Source organism: Molothrus aeneus, chromosome 29 (assembly GCF_037042795.1).
Source record: "Molothrus aeneus isolate 106 chromosome 29, BPBGC_Maene_1.0, whole genome shotgun sequence".
NCBI lineage: Eukaryota > Metazoa > Chordata > Aves > Passeriformes > Icteridae > Molothrus > Molothrus aeneus.
Window position 1 is genome coordinate 3,621,457 of NC_089674.1, and position 15,527 is coordinate 3,636,983.

Genomic DNA, 15,527 nt, shown 5'->3' on the forward strand with positions numbered 1-15,527 from the left:
GACAGCACAGTCCAGGAGCAGGAATGTGGAGGAGTGAGTGCAGTGTCTGAAAACAAACTGAGCTTCTTCTCTCCCCCCTTCACTCTCTGCAACAAGTCTTAAAGGTGCAAAACTCATTATTCAGCATAAACAGAACAGACAATTGGGGATAAAAGCATCATCTAGTCAACCTAGGACAATGGGTCTCCTCTCCAGGTCTCACAAGCTCTTGGAGATCTATTTCACACCCAGGATAGCTCAGCTGCCTCAGAAGGCATAAAATCAGCAGCATGGCTTCTGGGGTACTGTTGGAAACAAAGAAGTTTTAATAAAAAGCAAAATAACAAAACTCTGAGAAAAACCGAGCAGGTGCAAGAGGTTATTGCTCCTGGTAAAACACCTCACAAAAGCAATTCATTTCTTTGTTTTCTTCTTTTTCTACTGAATTGCTCAGGTGGGAATTTTGGCTCCTGTGCAATTGGCCATCCTTAATTTTGAGGTGAAGTCCCCCAGGTCCTGTGAGGTGTCTTTTTTGCTAATTGAGGAGAGGAACTTCTGGGCCCTTTTCCTTTTAGAGGAGACAAAGGATAGTTTGGTCACTCCATCAACAGGGAGCACATTCCTATATCCCCGAGGCTGGGGAGGGGTCATCTCCTCATCCCCGTGCTCCCTCAGCATGGGCTTAGGGCTGCTGGGTCCATCAGCAACACCTCCGTGCCTCAGTTTCCCCTCAGGACAGGCGTGGGAAGGGTTTGGGGGTTCTGGGACAAAACCAGCCCTGTTCTGTGGCAGCAGCTCTGACCACAGAAACACAACTTTCCCAGGCATCATTCTGGGAAAAGGCTCTTAGGGAGCAGAGAAAAGAATGGGGAACAATTCTGATCTTAACTCACTGCACCTGCCATTGTGAGCATGTGGAATGTACTGTGGAGATTTGTTTACCAATGGGGGTTTCTTCATTAACCAATACTGATGGTGTTTTAATTAAAGAACCAATCAGGTCAACCTGTAGCGAGCTAAGATAGAAAAGAACAATGGGTTTCTTAATAAAGATGATTGATCAGCCCTCTGTGAATGCATGGAGTCTGTATCAATTATTACCCTGCCAGGGGCTGTCCTACTGTGACACCTTACTGTGACATCTGTCTTACTGTGACACCTTACTGTAACATCTGTCTTACTGTGACACCTTACTGTGACATCTCTTACTGTGACATCTGTCTTACTGTGACATCTTACTGTGACATCTTACTGTGACACCTTACTGTGACTTCTTACTGTGACATCTGTCTTACTGTGACACCTTACTGTAACATCTGTCTTACTGTGACACCTTACTGTGACATCTCTTACTGTGACATCTGTCTTACTGTGACACCTTACTGTGACTTCTTACTGTGACACCTTACTGTGACATCTGTCTTACTGTGACATCTTACTGTGACATCTTACTGTGACTTCTTACTGTGACATCTGTCTTACTGTGACATCTTACTGGCCACCTTACTGTGATATCTGTCTTACTGTGACGTCTTACTGTGACATCATACTGTGACATCTTTCTTACTGTGACATCTTTCTTACTGTGACATTTGACTGTGACGTCTTACTGTGACATCATACTGTGACACCTTATTGGCCATCTTACTGTGACATACTGTGCCATCTTACTGTGACATCTTTCTTATTGTGACGTCTTACTGTGACATCTTACTGGCCATCTTACTGTGATATCTTTTTTACTATGGCATCTTACTGTGACACCTTCCTGTGACATCTTTCTTACTGTTACACCTTACTGTGTCATCTTACTTTGACACCTTACTGTGACATCTGTCTTACTGTGCCACCTTACTGTAACATCTTACTGTGACACATTACTGTGACATCTTTCTTACTGTGACACCTTACTGTGATATCTGTCTTACTGTGATATCTGACTGTGACGTCTTACTGTGACATCATACTGTGACACCTTACTGTGACATCTTACTGTGACATCTTTCTTACTGTGATGTCTTACTGTGACATCTTACTGTGACACCTTACTGTGACACCTTACTGTGATATCTTTTTTACTGTGGCATTTTACTGTGACACCTTATTGTGACATCTTACGGTGCCATCTTTCTTACCGTGACACCTTACTGTGACATCTTACTGTGACATCTTACTGGCCATCTTACTGTGACATCATACTGTGACATTTTACTGTGCCATCTTACTGTGACATCTTTCTTACTGTGATGTCTTACTGTGACATCATACTGTGACATTTTACTGTGCCACCTTACTGTGCCACCTTACTGTGACACATTTCTCACTGTGACACATTTCTCACTGTGACACCTTCCTGTGACGCTTCCTGTGCCCTCTGACTGTGGCACTGTCCCCCCCCCAGATCGAGCGCCACGACAGCTGTGCCTACGATTACCTGGAGATCCGCGACGGGAGCAGCGACTCCAGCAGCCTCATCGGCCGTTACTGCGGCTACGACAAACCCGACGACATCAAGAGCACCTCCAACAAGCTCTGGATGAAATTCGTGTCCGACGGCTCCATCAACAAGGCCGGCTTTGCTGTCAACTTCTTCAAAGGTTTGGGGGGAGCTCTGGGGGTGCTGGGGGTGCTGCAGCCCCCCTGGCCGCTCACCCCCCACCCGTGCCCTGCCCAGAGATGGACGAGTGCTCCCGGCCCAACAACGGCGGCTGCGAGCAGCGCTGCGTCAACACCCTGGGCAGCTACAAGTGCGCCTGCGACCCTGGCTACGAGCTGGCATCTGACAAACGCCGCTGCGAGGGTGAGTGTCCCCCTGAGACCCCCCCAAAACCCCCCCTGTGCCCCTCGGCGCGGCCCCAGCCCCGTGGAGGTGACGGGCGCTGGGTGGTGCCGCCCTGCAGCCGCCTGCGGAGGTTTCCTCACCAAGCTCAACGGCTCCATCACCAGCCCGGGGTGGCCCAAGGAGTATCCCCCCAACAAGAACTGCATCTGGCAGCTGGTGGCCCCCACCCAGTACCGCATCTCCCTCCAGTTCGACTTCTTCGAGACCGAGGGCAACGATGTGAGTGGGGGGGAGCAGCCCCTGTCTGCCCCGTGCCACCCCTTACCCATGCCAGGGCTGCACCCCCAAAACCCTCCAGCCACAGGCAGCCTGGCTGGCAGCACATTCTGGGGGGTTTTCTCCTCTTTTGGGGAACAAATGGCTCCTACTTCAGAACTGGGGGTGCAGCACCAAAACTCTCCAGCCATGGACAGCCTGGCTGGCAGCACATTCTGGGGGGTTTTCTCTCTTATTGGGGACAATTTGCTCCTAATTCAGATCTGGGGTGCACCCCCCAGTCCCAAAACCCTCCAGCCATGGGCAGCCTTGCTGGCAGCACGTTTTGGGAGGTTTTCTCCTCTTTTGGGGGATAATTGTCTCCTACCTCAGAGCCCCCAGTCCCAAAACCCTCCAGCCACAGGCAACCTTGCTGGCAGCACATTCTGGGAGGTTTTCTCCTCTTTTTGGGGACAATTGACTCCTCTTTTGGGGGTCAATTGGCTCCTACTTCAGAACTGGGGGTGCAGCCCCAAAACCCTGCAGCCACAGGCGGCCTTGCTGGCAGCACATTTTGGGAGCTTTTTTCCTCTTTTAAGGGACAATTTGCTCCTTCTTTAGACCTGGGGGTGCTCTCAGGGGCTGCTGGTGGCCCCTAGGGTGGCACCACCGTGTCCCCAGCCCCGTGTCACCCCCCAGGTGTGTAAATATGACTTTGTGGAGGTGCGCAGCGGGCTCACAGCTGACTCCAAGCTGCACGGGAAGTTCTGCGGGGCCGAGAAGCCCGAGGTCATCACCTCCCAGTACAACAACATGAGGATCGAGTTCAAGTCCGACAACACCGTCTCCAAAAAGGGCTTCAAAGCCCATTTCTTCTCAGGTAGAGCTGCCTGGCCCCAGCACGGGCACCCCCTGCCCTCCCTCACCCAGCCTGGCCCCCCCAAACCGCCGCTAACGCTTCCCTTGCCCACGCCGGGGGTGCAGCCCCAAAACCCTCCAGCCACGGGCAGCCTGGCTGGCAGCACATTTTGGGGGGTTTTCTCCTCTTTTGGGGCATAATTGGTTCCTATTTCAGAGCTGGGGGTGCAGACCCTGGTCTCAAAACCTTCCAGCCACAGGCAGCCTGGCTGGCAGCACATTTGAGGGGCTTTTTCATCTTTTGGGGGATAATTGGCTCCTCTTTTTGGGGACAATTTGCTCCTCTTTTGGGGGACAATTGGCTCCTATTTCAGAGCTGGGGGCGCAGACCCTGGTCTCAAAACCCTCCAGCCATGGGCAGCCTTGGTGGCTGCACATTTTGGGGGTTTTCTCCTCTTTTGGGGCATAATTGGCTCCTATTTCAGAGCCCCCAGTCCCAAAACCCTCCAGCCACAGGCAGCCTGGCTGGCAGCACATTTGGGGGGTTTTTTCATCTTTTGGGGGATAATTGGCTCCTCTTTTTGGGGACAATTTGCTCCTCTTTTGGGGGACAATTGGCTCCTACTTCAGAATTGGGGGTGCAGCCCCAAAACCCTCCAGCCATGGGCAGCCTTGCTGGCAGCACATTTTGGGGGTTTTCTCCTCTTTTGGGGGATAATTGGCTCCTACCTCAGAGCCCCCAGTCCCAAAACCCTCCAGCCACGGGCAGCCTTGCTGGCAGCACATTCTGGGAGGTTTTCTCCTCTTTTTGGGGACAATTGGCTCCATCTTTAGACCTGGGGGTGCTCTCAGGGGCTCCCCAAACAGCAAGGGGATGCTGGGGACAGGGATGTGCTGGGCCCCGGGTGCTGCACCCCTCGGGTGGCATTCCCAGGGTGGGGGGACGGTGACACCCCGCTCTGCTGCTGCTGCTGCTGCTGCTGCTGCTGCTGCTGCTGCTCCCCGCTCTGCTGCACGGCCCCGGCTCCCTCCGCTCCCCGGGCAGGGCGCTCCGCATCCCGGCCTCAGCACCCGAGATCCCCGGAGCGATGGCTCCTCCCAAACACCATCACCTGCCTCTCCCTGTCTGCTCTCCTCTCCCGGGCCACCCCTCCAGGAGGCGGTGTCACCTTCGGACGGGTTTTGTGGGCAGGGATGGCGACACCAAACGCTGGATGCAGCCGGGGCTGGACCCTGCCACGGGACCCTCGTGCCCCAGCCGGTCCCCCGGGTGTGGCACGGTGCCCTGGACACCGTCCCAGCTGTGAGAGACCCTCGAGCCTCCCGCCGGCCGTTTTTGGGGGGCAGCGCTGCCTCCCGGCTGCGGGAGCGGCGTCCCCGGAGCCGCCGTGGGTTTCCCGGAGCGGCAGAGCCCCGCGGGCCGGGCATGGCGTGTCTTTGCTTTATGTGTTCAATGAAAACCAAGGCGAGTAGGGCGGCCCAGGGGGCCCAGCCGTCGGGAGCCGGCACCCTCCACAAAGCGATTCCTCGGGGATTCCTCGGGGAAGCCGAGCGGGACCACGGGGCAGCCGGGTGAGTCTCCCCCTGGAGCACTTGGGGCTCCTTCGCCGTCCCCTTTTCCCGTCTTTCCTCCCTCGTGCGGTGACGATAGAGCACCAAACCCTCGCCTCCACCTTCCCCCGCTCAGGTCTCGGGCTTTCCCGGCAGCAGGACCACCCTGGAGGACTCGGCCACAGCGAGGTCCCTCCTCTGGTCCCTCCGGGGTTGCTCCCTGGGCAAAACCTCTCCCGTGCGGCCCCTTTTTGGCCGCGGAGGGTCCCCGTGCTCCGGACGAGCCCCGTCCCTCGGTGCCGCGGGCAGCCTGGCCGTCCGGGCGCCCGTTTTTCCCCGCTGAAGACGTGACCCCTTCCTCCTCCTCCTCTTCTTCCTCCTTCTCCTCCTCCTCCTCCTCCTCGCGGCCGCGCGTAAGGATGCGCGTTCCTCCCGGGAATCCGCCACGGTGTCGGCATCCAGGTACGTCCCCCCGGCCCTCGGCCGAGCCCCGGCGGCGCTGGGGGGTCCGCAGCGGGGGGAGAGGCGCTGCCGGGGGCTGCGGGGCGGTCAGCAGCCCGGAGCCGTCGGATGCCCGCGGGGGAGAACGGTGAGCGATGCCGGGTGGCGGCGAGCAGGCTGGTTGGAATAAAGGATGGCTAAAGACACCGAGCCGCTGGGCTTCTTGCCGCTGCCAACTCTCTCCTGCTCTTGTCTCGCCCGCTCAGGCTCCCTCCGTCCCGCCAGCTCCCCCTCCAGCGGTGCTGGAGCTGCTCTGAGCCCAGGAGCCCCTTCCCAACCCCAAACGGGCCTTTCTGCCTCGCTTCCTCCTCCCTCAGACCGAGGAGACGCCAGGTTACAGCCTCCGCTTGAGAGGCGGCCGCGGGGCCGGGGGCCGGGGCAGGACCCCCCTCGCCGCTGGCTCCAGGAGGGACCCCGGCTCCTCTCCGGCCCCGCTGTGAGCTCGGAGCGGGGCGCGGGGGGCTCTGGTGCCCGCTTGCTGCTGCCTTCCCTCCCCAAAACACCGCCCGGAGGCCAGGGGGAGCTGGAAGGGGAGCGATGGCGCCTGGAGGGGTCTTTGGGGGGGTCGGGGAGGGGCTCCCTACGGGCGGTGGTGGGAGGTAAATCCGGCCAGCTCGGGGTGATCCCAAACCCCTCCAGTGCCGTTCCCAGCCCGAACAGCCCCAGGAACCCACCCAAAGCCCAACCTCCTCCTCCTCCTCCTCCTCCTCCTCCTCTTCCTCCCCGCAGAGCCGCTCGCCCCGGCCGCACAGGGGCTCCCGGGGGTCCCCTCGCTGCTGCTTCCCCCCGGCTGCCGCTCCGCATGGCCCCCCCAGACCCGCCCCGCCGCCCCCCGTCCCCCCATCGCTCCCCCCCTTCTCTCCCTCTCTCTTTGCAGAGAAGAAGCAGCAACTGCAGCCCCCGAAATCTCGCCCGCCCGGCCTGAAGTTCCGCATGCAGAAGCGGCCGCGGGGCCCCTCCTGAGCCGCTCCGTCCTCTCCGTCTTTCTCAGGAACGCCGCGGCCCCGGAGCCGTGCGGGAGCACGGTGGGACCGAGCCGAGCCGAGCCGTGCTGCCGGCCCCGGCAGCCTTTTGCTTGACAGAACTGGTTGTTGACCTTTTTTTTTTTTTTTAACTTTTTTTTTTACCTTTTTTTTTTTTTTTTTTTTTTTTTTTTTTTTTTTTTGGTTCTAAGCACCCCACCTCCTTGGTTTTGTCATTGACCAGCTGACCTTGTTCATTTTATTTTTTTTTTCCCCCCACCCTCCCCCAATTTTTACCGTGTCTGTGACATTTCCTATCGATGAGTAAAGAGGGACTCCAGCGTCCTGGTCTTTCTTGTGCATCTTTGGTTGTCACTGTGTGTTTTTCTGCCTCTCCCCCGTCCGTCCTGGCAGCAGGTAATGGTGGCACCCATGGGTGAGCCCACGGGAGAGGAGAAGCCATCCGTGCCTGCAGGGGCTGGGATGCTGGAGCTGCTTTGCTGCTGCCCGGGGGCGCTTGCTTGGCTGGAGGGCAGCGGGGCTGGGGGGCCTGGGGGGATGGAATTGCACCATTCCAGCCCTTCCCAGCCCGCTCAGGGATCCCTCTGCTCTCTCCCAGACAAGGATGAGTGCTCCAAGAACAACGGGGGCTGCCAGCACGAGTGCCTCAACTCCTTCGGCAGCTACGAGTGCCAGTGCCGCAGCGGCTTCGTGCTGCATGACAACAAACACGACTGCAAGGAAGGTGGGTCCAGCTCGCCCCCCATTCCCTTGGGAACCCCCCATCCATGCCTCTGTGACCCTCCTGGCTGTCCCCACAGCTGGCTGTGACCACAAGGTGACATCTGTCTTGGGGACCATCACCAGCCCCAACTGGCCCGATAAATACCCCAGTAAGAAGGAGTGCACCTGGGCCATCAGCACCACGCCGGGGCACCGCATCAAGCTGGTAGGGGTTGGGGGGTGGGGGGCACTGGGGTCCCCTCTGCCGAGCCTTGACCTCACCCAGAACCTCCACAGAGCTTCTCAGAGCTGGACGTGGAGGCACAGCAGGAATGTACCTACGACCACCTGGAGATCTTTGATGGGAAGGACGCCAAGGCCCCGGCACTCGGCCGCTTCTGCGGGGCCAAGGAGCCCGAGCCCATCGTCTCCTCGGGCAACAAGATGTTCCTCAAGTTTGTGTCTGATAACTCCATCCAGAAGAAGGGATTCGAGGCCACCCACAGCACAGGTACCTGGCTGGGGCTGGGACATGGGGTCATGGGGTGGGGGCACAGCCTGGGCGCCCCTAAACCCCGGCTCCTCCCGCAGTGTGCGGGGGCCAGGTGCGCGCCGAGGTGAAGACCAAGGATTTGTATTCCCACGCACAATTTGGGGACAACAACTACCCGGGGGGCTCGGACTGCGAGTGGGTGATCATGGCTGAGGAGGGCTTCGGCGTGGAGCTCATCTTCCAGACCTTTGAGATCGAGGAGGAGGCTGACTGTGGATACGACTACATGGAGCTCTTCGATGGCTACGACGGGACAGCCCCACGCCTCGGCCGCTTCTGCGGCTCCGGGGTGAGCCCGGGATGTGGCCTGGGGTGGTGTGGGGGCCAAGGAGTGAGGGTTCAAGGTGAGGGATGAGGCAGAGCCAGAGCAGTGTGGAGAAATCCCCACGGGAATTTGGTCTGGTTTGATGATTCCCACCCTCCACAGTGCAAATATTCCCACCCGTGGATCAGCAGTGTGGAGAAATCCCCACGGGAATTTGGTCTGGTGTGATGATTCCCACCCTCCATAGTGCAAATATTCCCAGCATCAATGGGTGCTAGTGGATCAGCAGTGTGGATCATCACACCAGCAGTTGGTCTGGTGTGATGATTCCCACCCTCCACAGTGCAAATTCCCACTCTGCACAGTGCAAATCCCCACGGGAATTTGGTCTGGTGTGATGATTCCCACCCTCCCCAGTGCAAATATTCCCAGCCACAAGAGATGCTCAACCTGGGGCTGCTCATGGATCAGCAGTGTGGAGAAATCCCCACAGGAATTTGGTCTGGTGTGAGGATTCCCACCCTCCCCAGTGTGAATATTCCCAGCCATGGTGGGTGCTCACCTCAGGGGTGCTCGTGGATCAGCAGTGTGGAGAAATCCCTATGGGAATTTGGTCTGGTGTGATGATTCCCACATTCCCCAGTGCAAATATTCCCACCTGCCATGGGTGCTCACCCCGGGGTGCTGGTGGATCTGAGCACCCCCTCCCTCACCCCCGCAGCCCCCCGAGGAGGTTTACTCGGCCGGAGACTCGGTGATGATCCGCTTCCACTCGGACGACACCATCAACAAGAAGGGTTTCCACCTTCGCTACACCAGCACCAAGTTCCAGGACACGCTGCACACGAGGAAATGAGGGCCGGGGGTCCCGGCCCCGCCGCGGGCAGGGGAGGAGCAGGAGGAGGAGGAGGAGGAGAAAGAGGAGGAGAAAGAGGGCAGGGAGGACGGCGGGGAGCGCTGCCCCGCACAGACTGCACGGAGGAGGAGCACACAGCCAACCTCAGCACTCAAGACACGCTCGCACGGGGCCCCGGGGCTCGGGCGCCCACGGCACGGGGGGCACAGGGGGGGTCCCCGCTGGCAGCCGCCCACCCCGGTGCTGGGGGGGCCGAGCAGGACCCGCTGCCCTCCCCTGCCCCGGCCAAAGCTCTGAATGTACAAACCAGTAACCGGGAAGAGCCCAACACACACAAGGTGCTGTCTCTCTCTTGTACCCATGAAATAAATACCCTTGTACTTGGAGCGGGGGCAGCCGCGGCCTCTTTGCTTCCAGCCCAGCAGAACAGCACCCAAAACCCAAAATGGGGCTGGACTGGGGGGGGGGAAGCAGCCAGGACCCTGCACGGACCCCAATCCTAAGGGAGGAGCTCATCCTTGGGGGTTCTGATGGAGCAGAGCCAGGAATTCCAGCCAAGGAGCAGCCAGACCTTCTGCTGGTGACAGCGGGTCCTGGAGAGGGCGGTGGGCTCGGAGCCCCCCAGGACTCTGCAGGTGGGTTCTGTCCCCCCACACCTTTATTTTGAGGTGTCTCTGAGGCAGCACCCGCTGTGGGCTGGGTGGGTGGGTGGGTGGGTGCCACGTGCTGTGCCCACCGCGTGCTCCAGCGCGTGCCCATGCTGGCGGTGGCGGTGGCAGATGGAGGGTGGGCTGTGCCACGGCCTCCGCGCCCACCGCCTGCCTCGACCCCTCCTGCAGCCCCTGCTCGCTGCTGCTGCCACGGGGAGGCTCCTGTTCCCTCTGTGTGCCAGCCCTGGCATGCTCCGTGGGCAGAACCGGGATGGGCACCGGGGGTTTCATCCTGAGGGGGTTTCAGTCCCTGTGGGGTGAAGAGCTCGGGGAACTTTTCAGTGACAGGATGAGGAGCAACGGCCATAAACAAAAACATGAGTTCCACCTCAACGTGAGGAAGAACTTCTTTCCACGGAGGGTGGCAGAGCACTGGGACAGCCCCAGGGAAGGGTGGAGTCTCCCTCTCTGGCCACATTCCAAACGTGCTCCTGTGTCACCTGAGCCAGGTGGCCCTGCCCGGGCAGGTGGGATGGACCTGGTGATCTCCAGGAAGGCCCTTCCAACCTGAACTTTTCTCAGAGCTGGCCAGGGCCACCTTGTCCCTTCCCAGTCCCAGATCCCCGCATCGGTGGGAGTAGGGGGGGGTCTGAGCCACTTCTTGGGGTCCCGAGGGGGACAGAGGAGCGTGACACGGCCGGTGGCGACCGCACAGAGTTTATTGAAACACCTCCAGCACAGCACAGGGATGCTCGGGGAGGGGGAGCCGGTTGTTGTAGAGCGTGCAGGGGGGACACAGAGACGGGGGGCGGGCACCCCGGGGGGGCCGCACGCAAGCGCCATGCTGCCGACGGCTCATGCGGGGGGCGGCGGGTTGGGGGGCACGGGGAGGGAGGGGGCTTCAGATCCGTTCTCCCCTTCCCCGGCTCCTCCGGCTGCCTCCGGGGCCGCGGGGCCGGGGACTCGGGCGGTGCAGGACGGCAGAGCAGAGAGGGACGGGACACGGGGGGCACGCCCGGGGTCCCCCACGCCACCGCGGTGTCTGAGCACCCCCCGTCCCCCGGGAGCAGTTCAAAACCGGGGGGTGCTTCCGATATCTCCCTGAACCCCCTGGAGTGGCCGGGGAGCCCCAGTCCCGGCTGGCAGGGCCGGGGCTCCCTGGGAGCTGCGTGAACCTGGGGCGGGGGGACGCGGGGGACGCCGGAGGGGAAGGGGGGTCCCGGAGCAGGGCAGAGCGCGGGGCTCACGCCAGCGAGGACGCTGCTGCTCGGCCGGTCCAGGAGATGAAGGCTTCCTCCCTCGGGGCGCACAGCGGCGCGGGCTCTGCCTCCTCGCCGAACCAGCGTCCCGCCGGCTCCTTCCTGGGGGCACCGCCCGGCTCCCCCGAGCCCACCCGTGTCCTCCACCCACCGGCGTCCGTGGGAGAAGCCCCCGCGGGCAGCGCCCGTCGCCCTGCCCGGCCCTGCCCGCCTGGGCCCCTTAACGCCCCACGCTGATGTTGCACGTCTTGCAGCTGGGGTCCTTTTTGGCGTTGGCGGTGGAGAGGCTCATGAGCTGGTGGCCGCTGATCTCCCCCAGCACGCCGAGGCTCAGGTCCACCGGCTCCGTGTAAATGACCTCCAGGATGCTGTCCTGGGCGTGGCGGTACACCAGCTCGCCCTCCTCCACGCAGCACGTCAGGAACTTGTTGGAGGAAATGTCCAGCTGGGGAAGGCGCTCCCGGCAGAAGAGATCCCCGGAGGAGCCCTTGGGCGCCAGGACCAGCACGACGTAGTGGTAGGCGGTGTACATGCAGTAGAAGTCCGCGAAGTAGAGGTTGGTGTTGGGGTTGAAGAGGCGCTGGGCCGGGATTTGGAAGCGGTACCGGCCATAGGGCGAGTCCTGCGGGGGCTGCCCGGTGTTGAACTCGGTGTTGCAGCTGAAGAAGATGCCGTGCAGCATCCCGCTGGTGGGCGAGCCGTGGCTCCCGCTGTTGTCCTTCAGCGACGGCTTCATCACGTTCCCGCAGTGCATCCTGCCACGAGGAGGAGGAGGAGGGACACACAGACAGGCACAGGCAGGGTCAGGGAATGCGCTCGGCGAGCGGGGAGCGTGGGGAACGGGGCTGGGGGTACCTGACGTGCTGGAAATACTCCTTGTGCTGGTTGCGGTAGAAGACGGAGAAGCGCAGCATGCGGCCGGCGATCAGCTCCGCTTTCTCCTGCAGCTGGGCTAGGTGCTCCTTGGCGTAGTCTGGGGACAGGCACGGGGACATCAGGGCGTCTCCATCCCCCTCCAGCAGCCCATCCCTGCCCGCAGCTCCCCGCACCTCCTGCCTCCCACTCATCAGCTGCCGCTCCAACCGGCCCGGCTTGTGCCAGCTCCCGGCATCGCCCCCGTCCTCCTCCGGGCTCCCAGCTCCCAGCATTTCCCCCTTCCTCTCTCCCGGCTCGTGGCTACCGACATCATCCCCGACCGACCTCCCCCGTGGCTCCCAGCACTGACCCCCTCTTGCTTCCAGCTCCTGGGATCGCCCCTCTTCTCTCTCCCAGCTCCTGGAATCTCCCCTGTTCTCCCTCCCTGCTCCCAGCTCTGACCCCCACTTGCTCTCAGCTACTGGGGTCACCCCTGTTCTCCCTCCCTGCTCCCAGCTCCAGGCATCATCCCCGTCTTCCCTCTCAGCTCCAGGCATTGTCCTCTTTCCCCTTCCATCTCCCAGCTCCTGGCATCGCCTCTTTTCTCCCTCCCTGCTCCCAGCACTGACCCCCTTTCCCTCCCAGCTCTTCGGTTCTCCCCTGTTCTCCCTCCCAGCTCCTGGAATCTCCCCTGTTCCCCCCCTTGCTCCCAGCTCCAGGCACCATCTCCATCCTCCTCCTCAGCTCCAGGCATTGCCCTCTTCCCCCTTCCATCTCCCAGCTCCAGGCATCAACCCCATCCTCCCTCCTGGCTCCCAACCCTGAGCTTTGCCCCCTTCCTCCTCATCCTCCCGGCTCCCAGCACTGCCTCCATTCTCCTCCCAGCTCCCGGCACCGTCCCCATCCCCGGCCCAGCTCCCCATTCCAGAAGCATCAATCCCGTCCTCCCTCCTTGCTCCCAGCATCGCCCCCGTCCTCCCCCCAGCTCCGGGCTCCTGGCATCGCCCCCATCCTCCCTCCGGGCTCCCGGGGACGCCCCCACCGTCCCTGCCGGCCCCGCTCACCCCCGGTGCAGAACTCCACGGTCTCGCTCCAGCCGGACACCAGGTACTCGCCGTCGCTCTGCTTGACCGCGGTCTGCACGGCCACGCTGTACTCGGTGCGGGGGCTCAGGAACCAATGGCCCCGCACGGTCATGGGCAGCGGCACCGCCTTGGCCACCAGCTTGGTGGGGACATCCTGTGCCGAGCGGCGAGGGTCAGGCGGGACAGCATCCTCCCGCACGCCCGGGTGCTGCCGGGTACCGCACACCCCGAAATATCCACGGAGACCCCCCCAAAACACCGTGGGGACGCGTCTTGGGCCGCCCCCCCCGCTCTGGCCCCGCAGCACTGCCCCGCCCGTGTCTCCAAAGATGTCCCTGCTGCCATGGGGACACAGGGTCCCCCAGGCGGGGGTGGTCTCGGGGTCCCCCCGCTGCCGGTGGCATCTCGCGGTGTCAAGAGGCCACGGAGCAGCTCCGCAGTGCAGAGCCGTTTCTGTGGCAACGGCGGATGCTGAAGTCGGGAGATAGAGGGGAAAAAAAATATCCCACCCCCCACCCCCCCCCACCCCTTATTATTGGGGAGGAGAGAAAAAAAAATGTTAAACATTAAATAGCATCACCGTGGCAACGGCGCTGCTAAAAACGGCCCGAATTAGTGACTCGCAGCACGGGGAGGGGGAGCAGGAGCAGCTCAGCTCCCCCGCGGGGGCCCAGCGGGGTCCGTCACCCCCCGATCCCCGTCCTAGTCCCCTCCGCCAGCGTGTCCCGTGACGGGAATGACCCAAATTCAGCGCTAGAGAGGGCTAAGAGCCGGCTCCTCCCTGCCAACCCCGTCTCCTCTCCCCGGGCAGGGGGTCCCGCGTCCTCCCCCGGCTCACCCGGTGCTTGAACTTGTTGGAATTCTTGTTCTCCTTCTTGTTGAGGTCGATGAAGTAGTGGGTGACCCTCTCCAGGTCCCCCTTCTCCATAGCCCAGGAGATGCGGAAGGAATCGCAGGTGATGTTGTTGATCTCGATGTTTTTGGGGGTGGACAGCAGCTCCATGGCCGGAGGGGCTGAGCTCCTGCGGGGGGCACAGCGCGGGCTTTTGGGGGTGCCGAGCCCCCTCTGGCTGCCCACGCCGGCGCTGCCAAGGCCGCCCGCGGCGGAGCAGATGGCACCGGGGTGGAACAGCGGCCGGGAGCCAGGAATAGGCAGCGCAGGCAGGAGCAGGCAGCGGGACGCCGGGAACAAGCCCGGTCGGGTGCGGGGGCCCCGGCCGCTCCCCCGGGTGCCGCGAGGCCCCGGCGCGACGCCAGCGGGCGTTTCGGGGTTTGCTCAACACCGGGTGGGGAAAGAAAAACAAGGGGAGAGCCGAGGGAGTTGCTGGGAGAGGGGAGGGTTGGACGCAGGCACTGGAAAAGCTGGATCCGCCTTTGCCCCGGCCCGTGCCTCAGTTTCCCTGCGCCCCCAAGAAGGCGCTCTGGGGGTGGGCGATGCCCGCGGAGGGGGGACAAGGAGTCACAGCCGTGCCACCGGAACGGGGGGCTGGAGGCGAGGGTGCCCCCCCAGCCTTCGGTGCCAACGTGCCACCGCCCCCCCGTGTGCCCACGGCCACCCACGCCGCGCGTGTCCCCGTCACTCGGCACCCACGGCCACCCACGGCCACGTGTCCCCCCCTCTGCGCCCCAAAGCCGCTGTCACCCCCCGGCAGAGCCCTCGGGCACGGCGGAAGGTCACCGCTCCGGGGACACGGTGCCACCTCGCTGCCCCGTCCGTCCCCGTGCCCGGCGGTGGCGCAGGAACTCCGCACCGGGATTGTGCCAGCTGGATCGTGTCACCGTGTCCCCTAAGAGCCCTCGGGACGCCGTGCCCGCCGCGTCCCCCTGCCCTCCGAGCATCCCCCGGCCGTGCCACGGGCACGTCGCCCCCAACGCCACCGGGGCTCGGTGGCCGCTCCGGTGTGGCCGTGCCGGTGAGGCCCTTACCTGGCCGTGCCGGGGGGCTGCCGGGAGGCGCGGGGGTGCCGGTGCAGCGGCAGGGCAGGACAGAGAGCCCCGGCGGGGCTGATCCAAGCGGGAAGGACGGAGGATGCCTGAGGGACCGAGGTGGTACCCGGCGATGCCGCGTCGCTGCCTGCGGCTGATGCGACTGGGATCCTCCCAGCCAGCTCGGAAATAGCAAACACCCTCCAGAGGAGGGAGAGGAGAGAGAAAAAAAAAAAAAAAAAAAAAAAAGGGGAAAAATAGATATCCAAGGAGCTGGGAGAGAAGGGGGAGGAAGGAAAAACCTCCCGGTTCTGCCAATGGCATGGAGGGATGCGTGCGGCGTCAGGTGATGGAGGCAGAGTGGGATGTGGGTGCAGATTGGGGGTGGGTGGTGGGCAGGTTCTGCCTGTTCCCCCCATTTTTGGGGCCGGGAGGGGGTGTCCCAATTGTCCCGCAAACGGCACAAC

General features: G+C 61.9%; 2 protein-coding genes across 4 annotated transcripts in view; one reads left to right on the plus strand and one right to left on the minus strand.

Annotated features, from left to right (window-relative positions):
* Positions 1 to 9,671, plus strand: part of BMP1 (bone morphogenetic protein 1) — a 28,151-nt gene extending 18,480 nt beyond the window's left edge. Inside the window, exons 12-20 of one of the 3 annotated variants that reach the window (XM_066567183.1) lie at positions 2,381 to 2,576; positions 2,654 to 2,779; positions 2,880 to 3,040; positions 3,716 to 3,896; positions 7,508 to 7,633; positions 7,710 to 7,837; positions 7,909 to 8,122; positions 8,203 to 8,453; positions 9,151 to 9,671. In XM_066567183.1, coding sequence (XP_066423280.1) covers positions 2,381 to 2,576; positions 2,654 to 2,779; positions 2,880 to 3,040; positions 3,716 to 3,896; positions 7,508 to 7,633; positions 7,710 to 7,837; positions 7,909 to 8,122; positions 8,203 to 8,453; positions 9,151 to 9,285 — 1,518 coding nt within the window. In that variant the 3' untranslated portion in view covers positions 9,286 to 9,671. Of the gene's footprint in view, positions 1 to 2,380; positions 2,577 to 2,653; positions 2,780 to 2,879; positions 3,041 to 3,715; positions 3,897 to 6,803; positions 7,015 to 7,507; positions 7,634 to 7,709; positions 7,838 to 7,908; positions 8,123 to 8,202; positions 8,454 to 9,150 lie in introns of those variants that run through there. The other 2 variants (XM_066567184.1, XM_066567185.1) reach the window with 2 other exon arrangements.
* Positions 9,672 to 10,636: 965 nt separating this feature from the next.
* Positions 10,637 to 15,280, minus strand: PHYHIP (phytanoyl-CoA 2-hydroxylase interacting protein). The gene is made up of 5 exons (XM_066567191.1): positions 15,061 to 15,280; positions 13,973 to 14,156; positions 13,114 to 13,288; positions 12,050 to 12,167; positions 10,637 to 11,949 (listed from the first exon to the last, which is right to left on the minus strand). Exons 2-5 carry the CDS (start codon positions 14,135 to 14,137, stop codon positions 11,415 to 11,417), a joined length of 993 nt encoding a protein of 330 aa, XP_066423288.1. The 5' UTR covers positions 14,138 to 14,156; positions 15,061 to 15,280; the 3' UTR covers positions 10,637 to 11,414.
* Between the last annotated feature and the right edge of the window lie 247 nt (positions 15,281 to 15,527).

Coding starts and splice junctions, on each gene's coding strand:
- PHYHIP (XM_066567191.1), bottom strand. CDS start 14,137: ATGGAGCTGCTGTCCACCCCCAAAAACATCGAGATCAACAACATCACC. Junction 13,289..13,972: donor CCAACAAGTTCAAGCACCGG/GTGAGCCGGGGG, acceptor CGCTCGGCACAG/GATGTCCCCACCAAGCTGGT. Junction 11,950..12,049: donor GAGTATTTCCAGCACGTCAG/GTACCCCCAGCC, acceptor TCCTCGTGGCAG/GATGCACTGCGGGAACGTGA.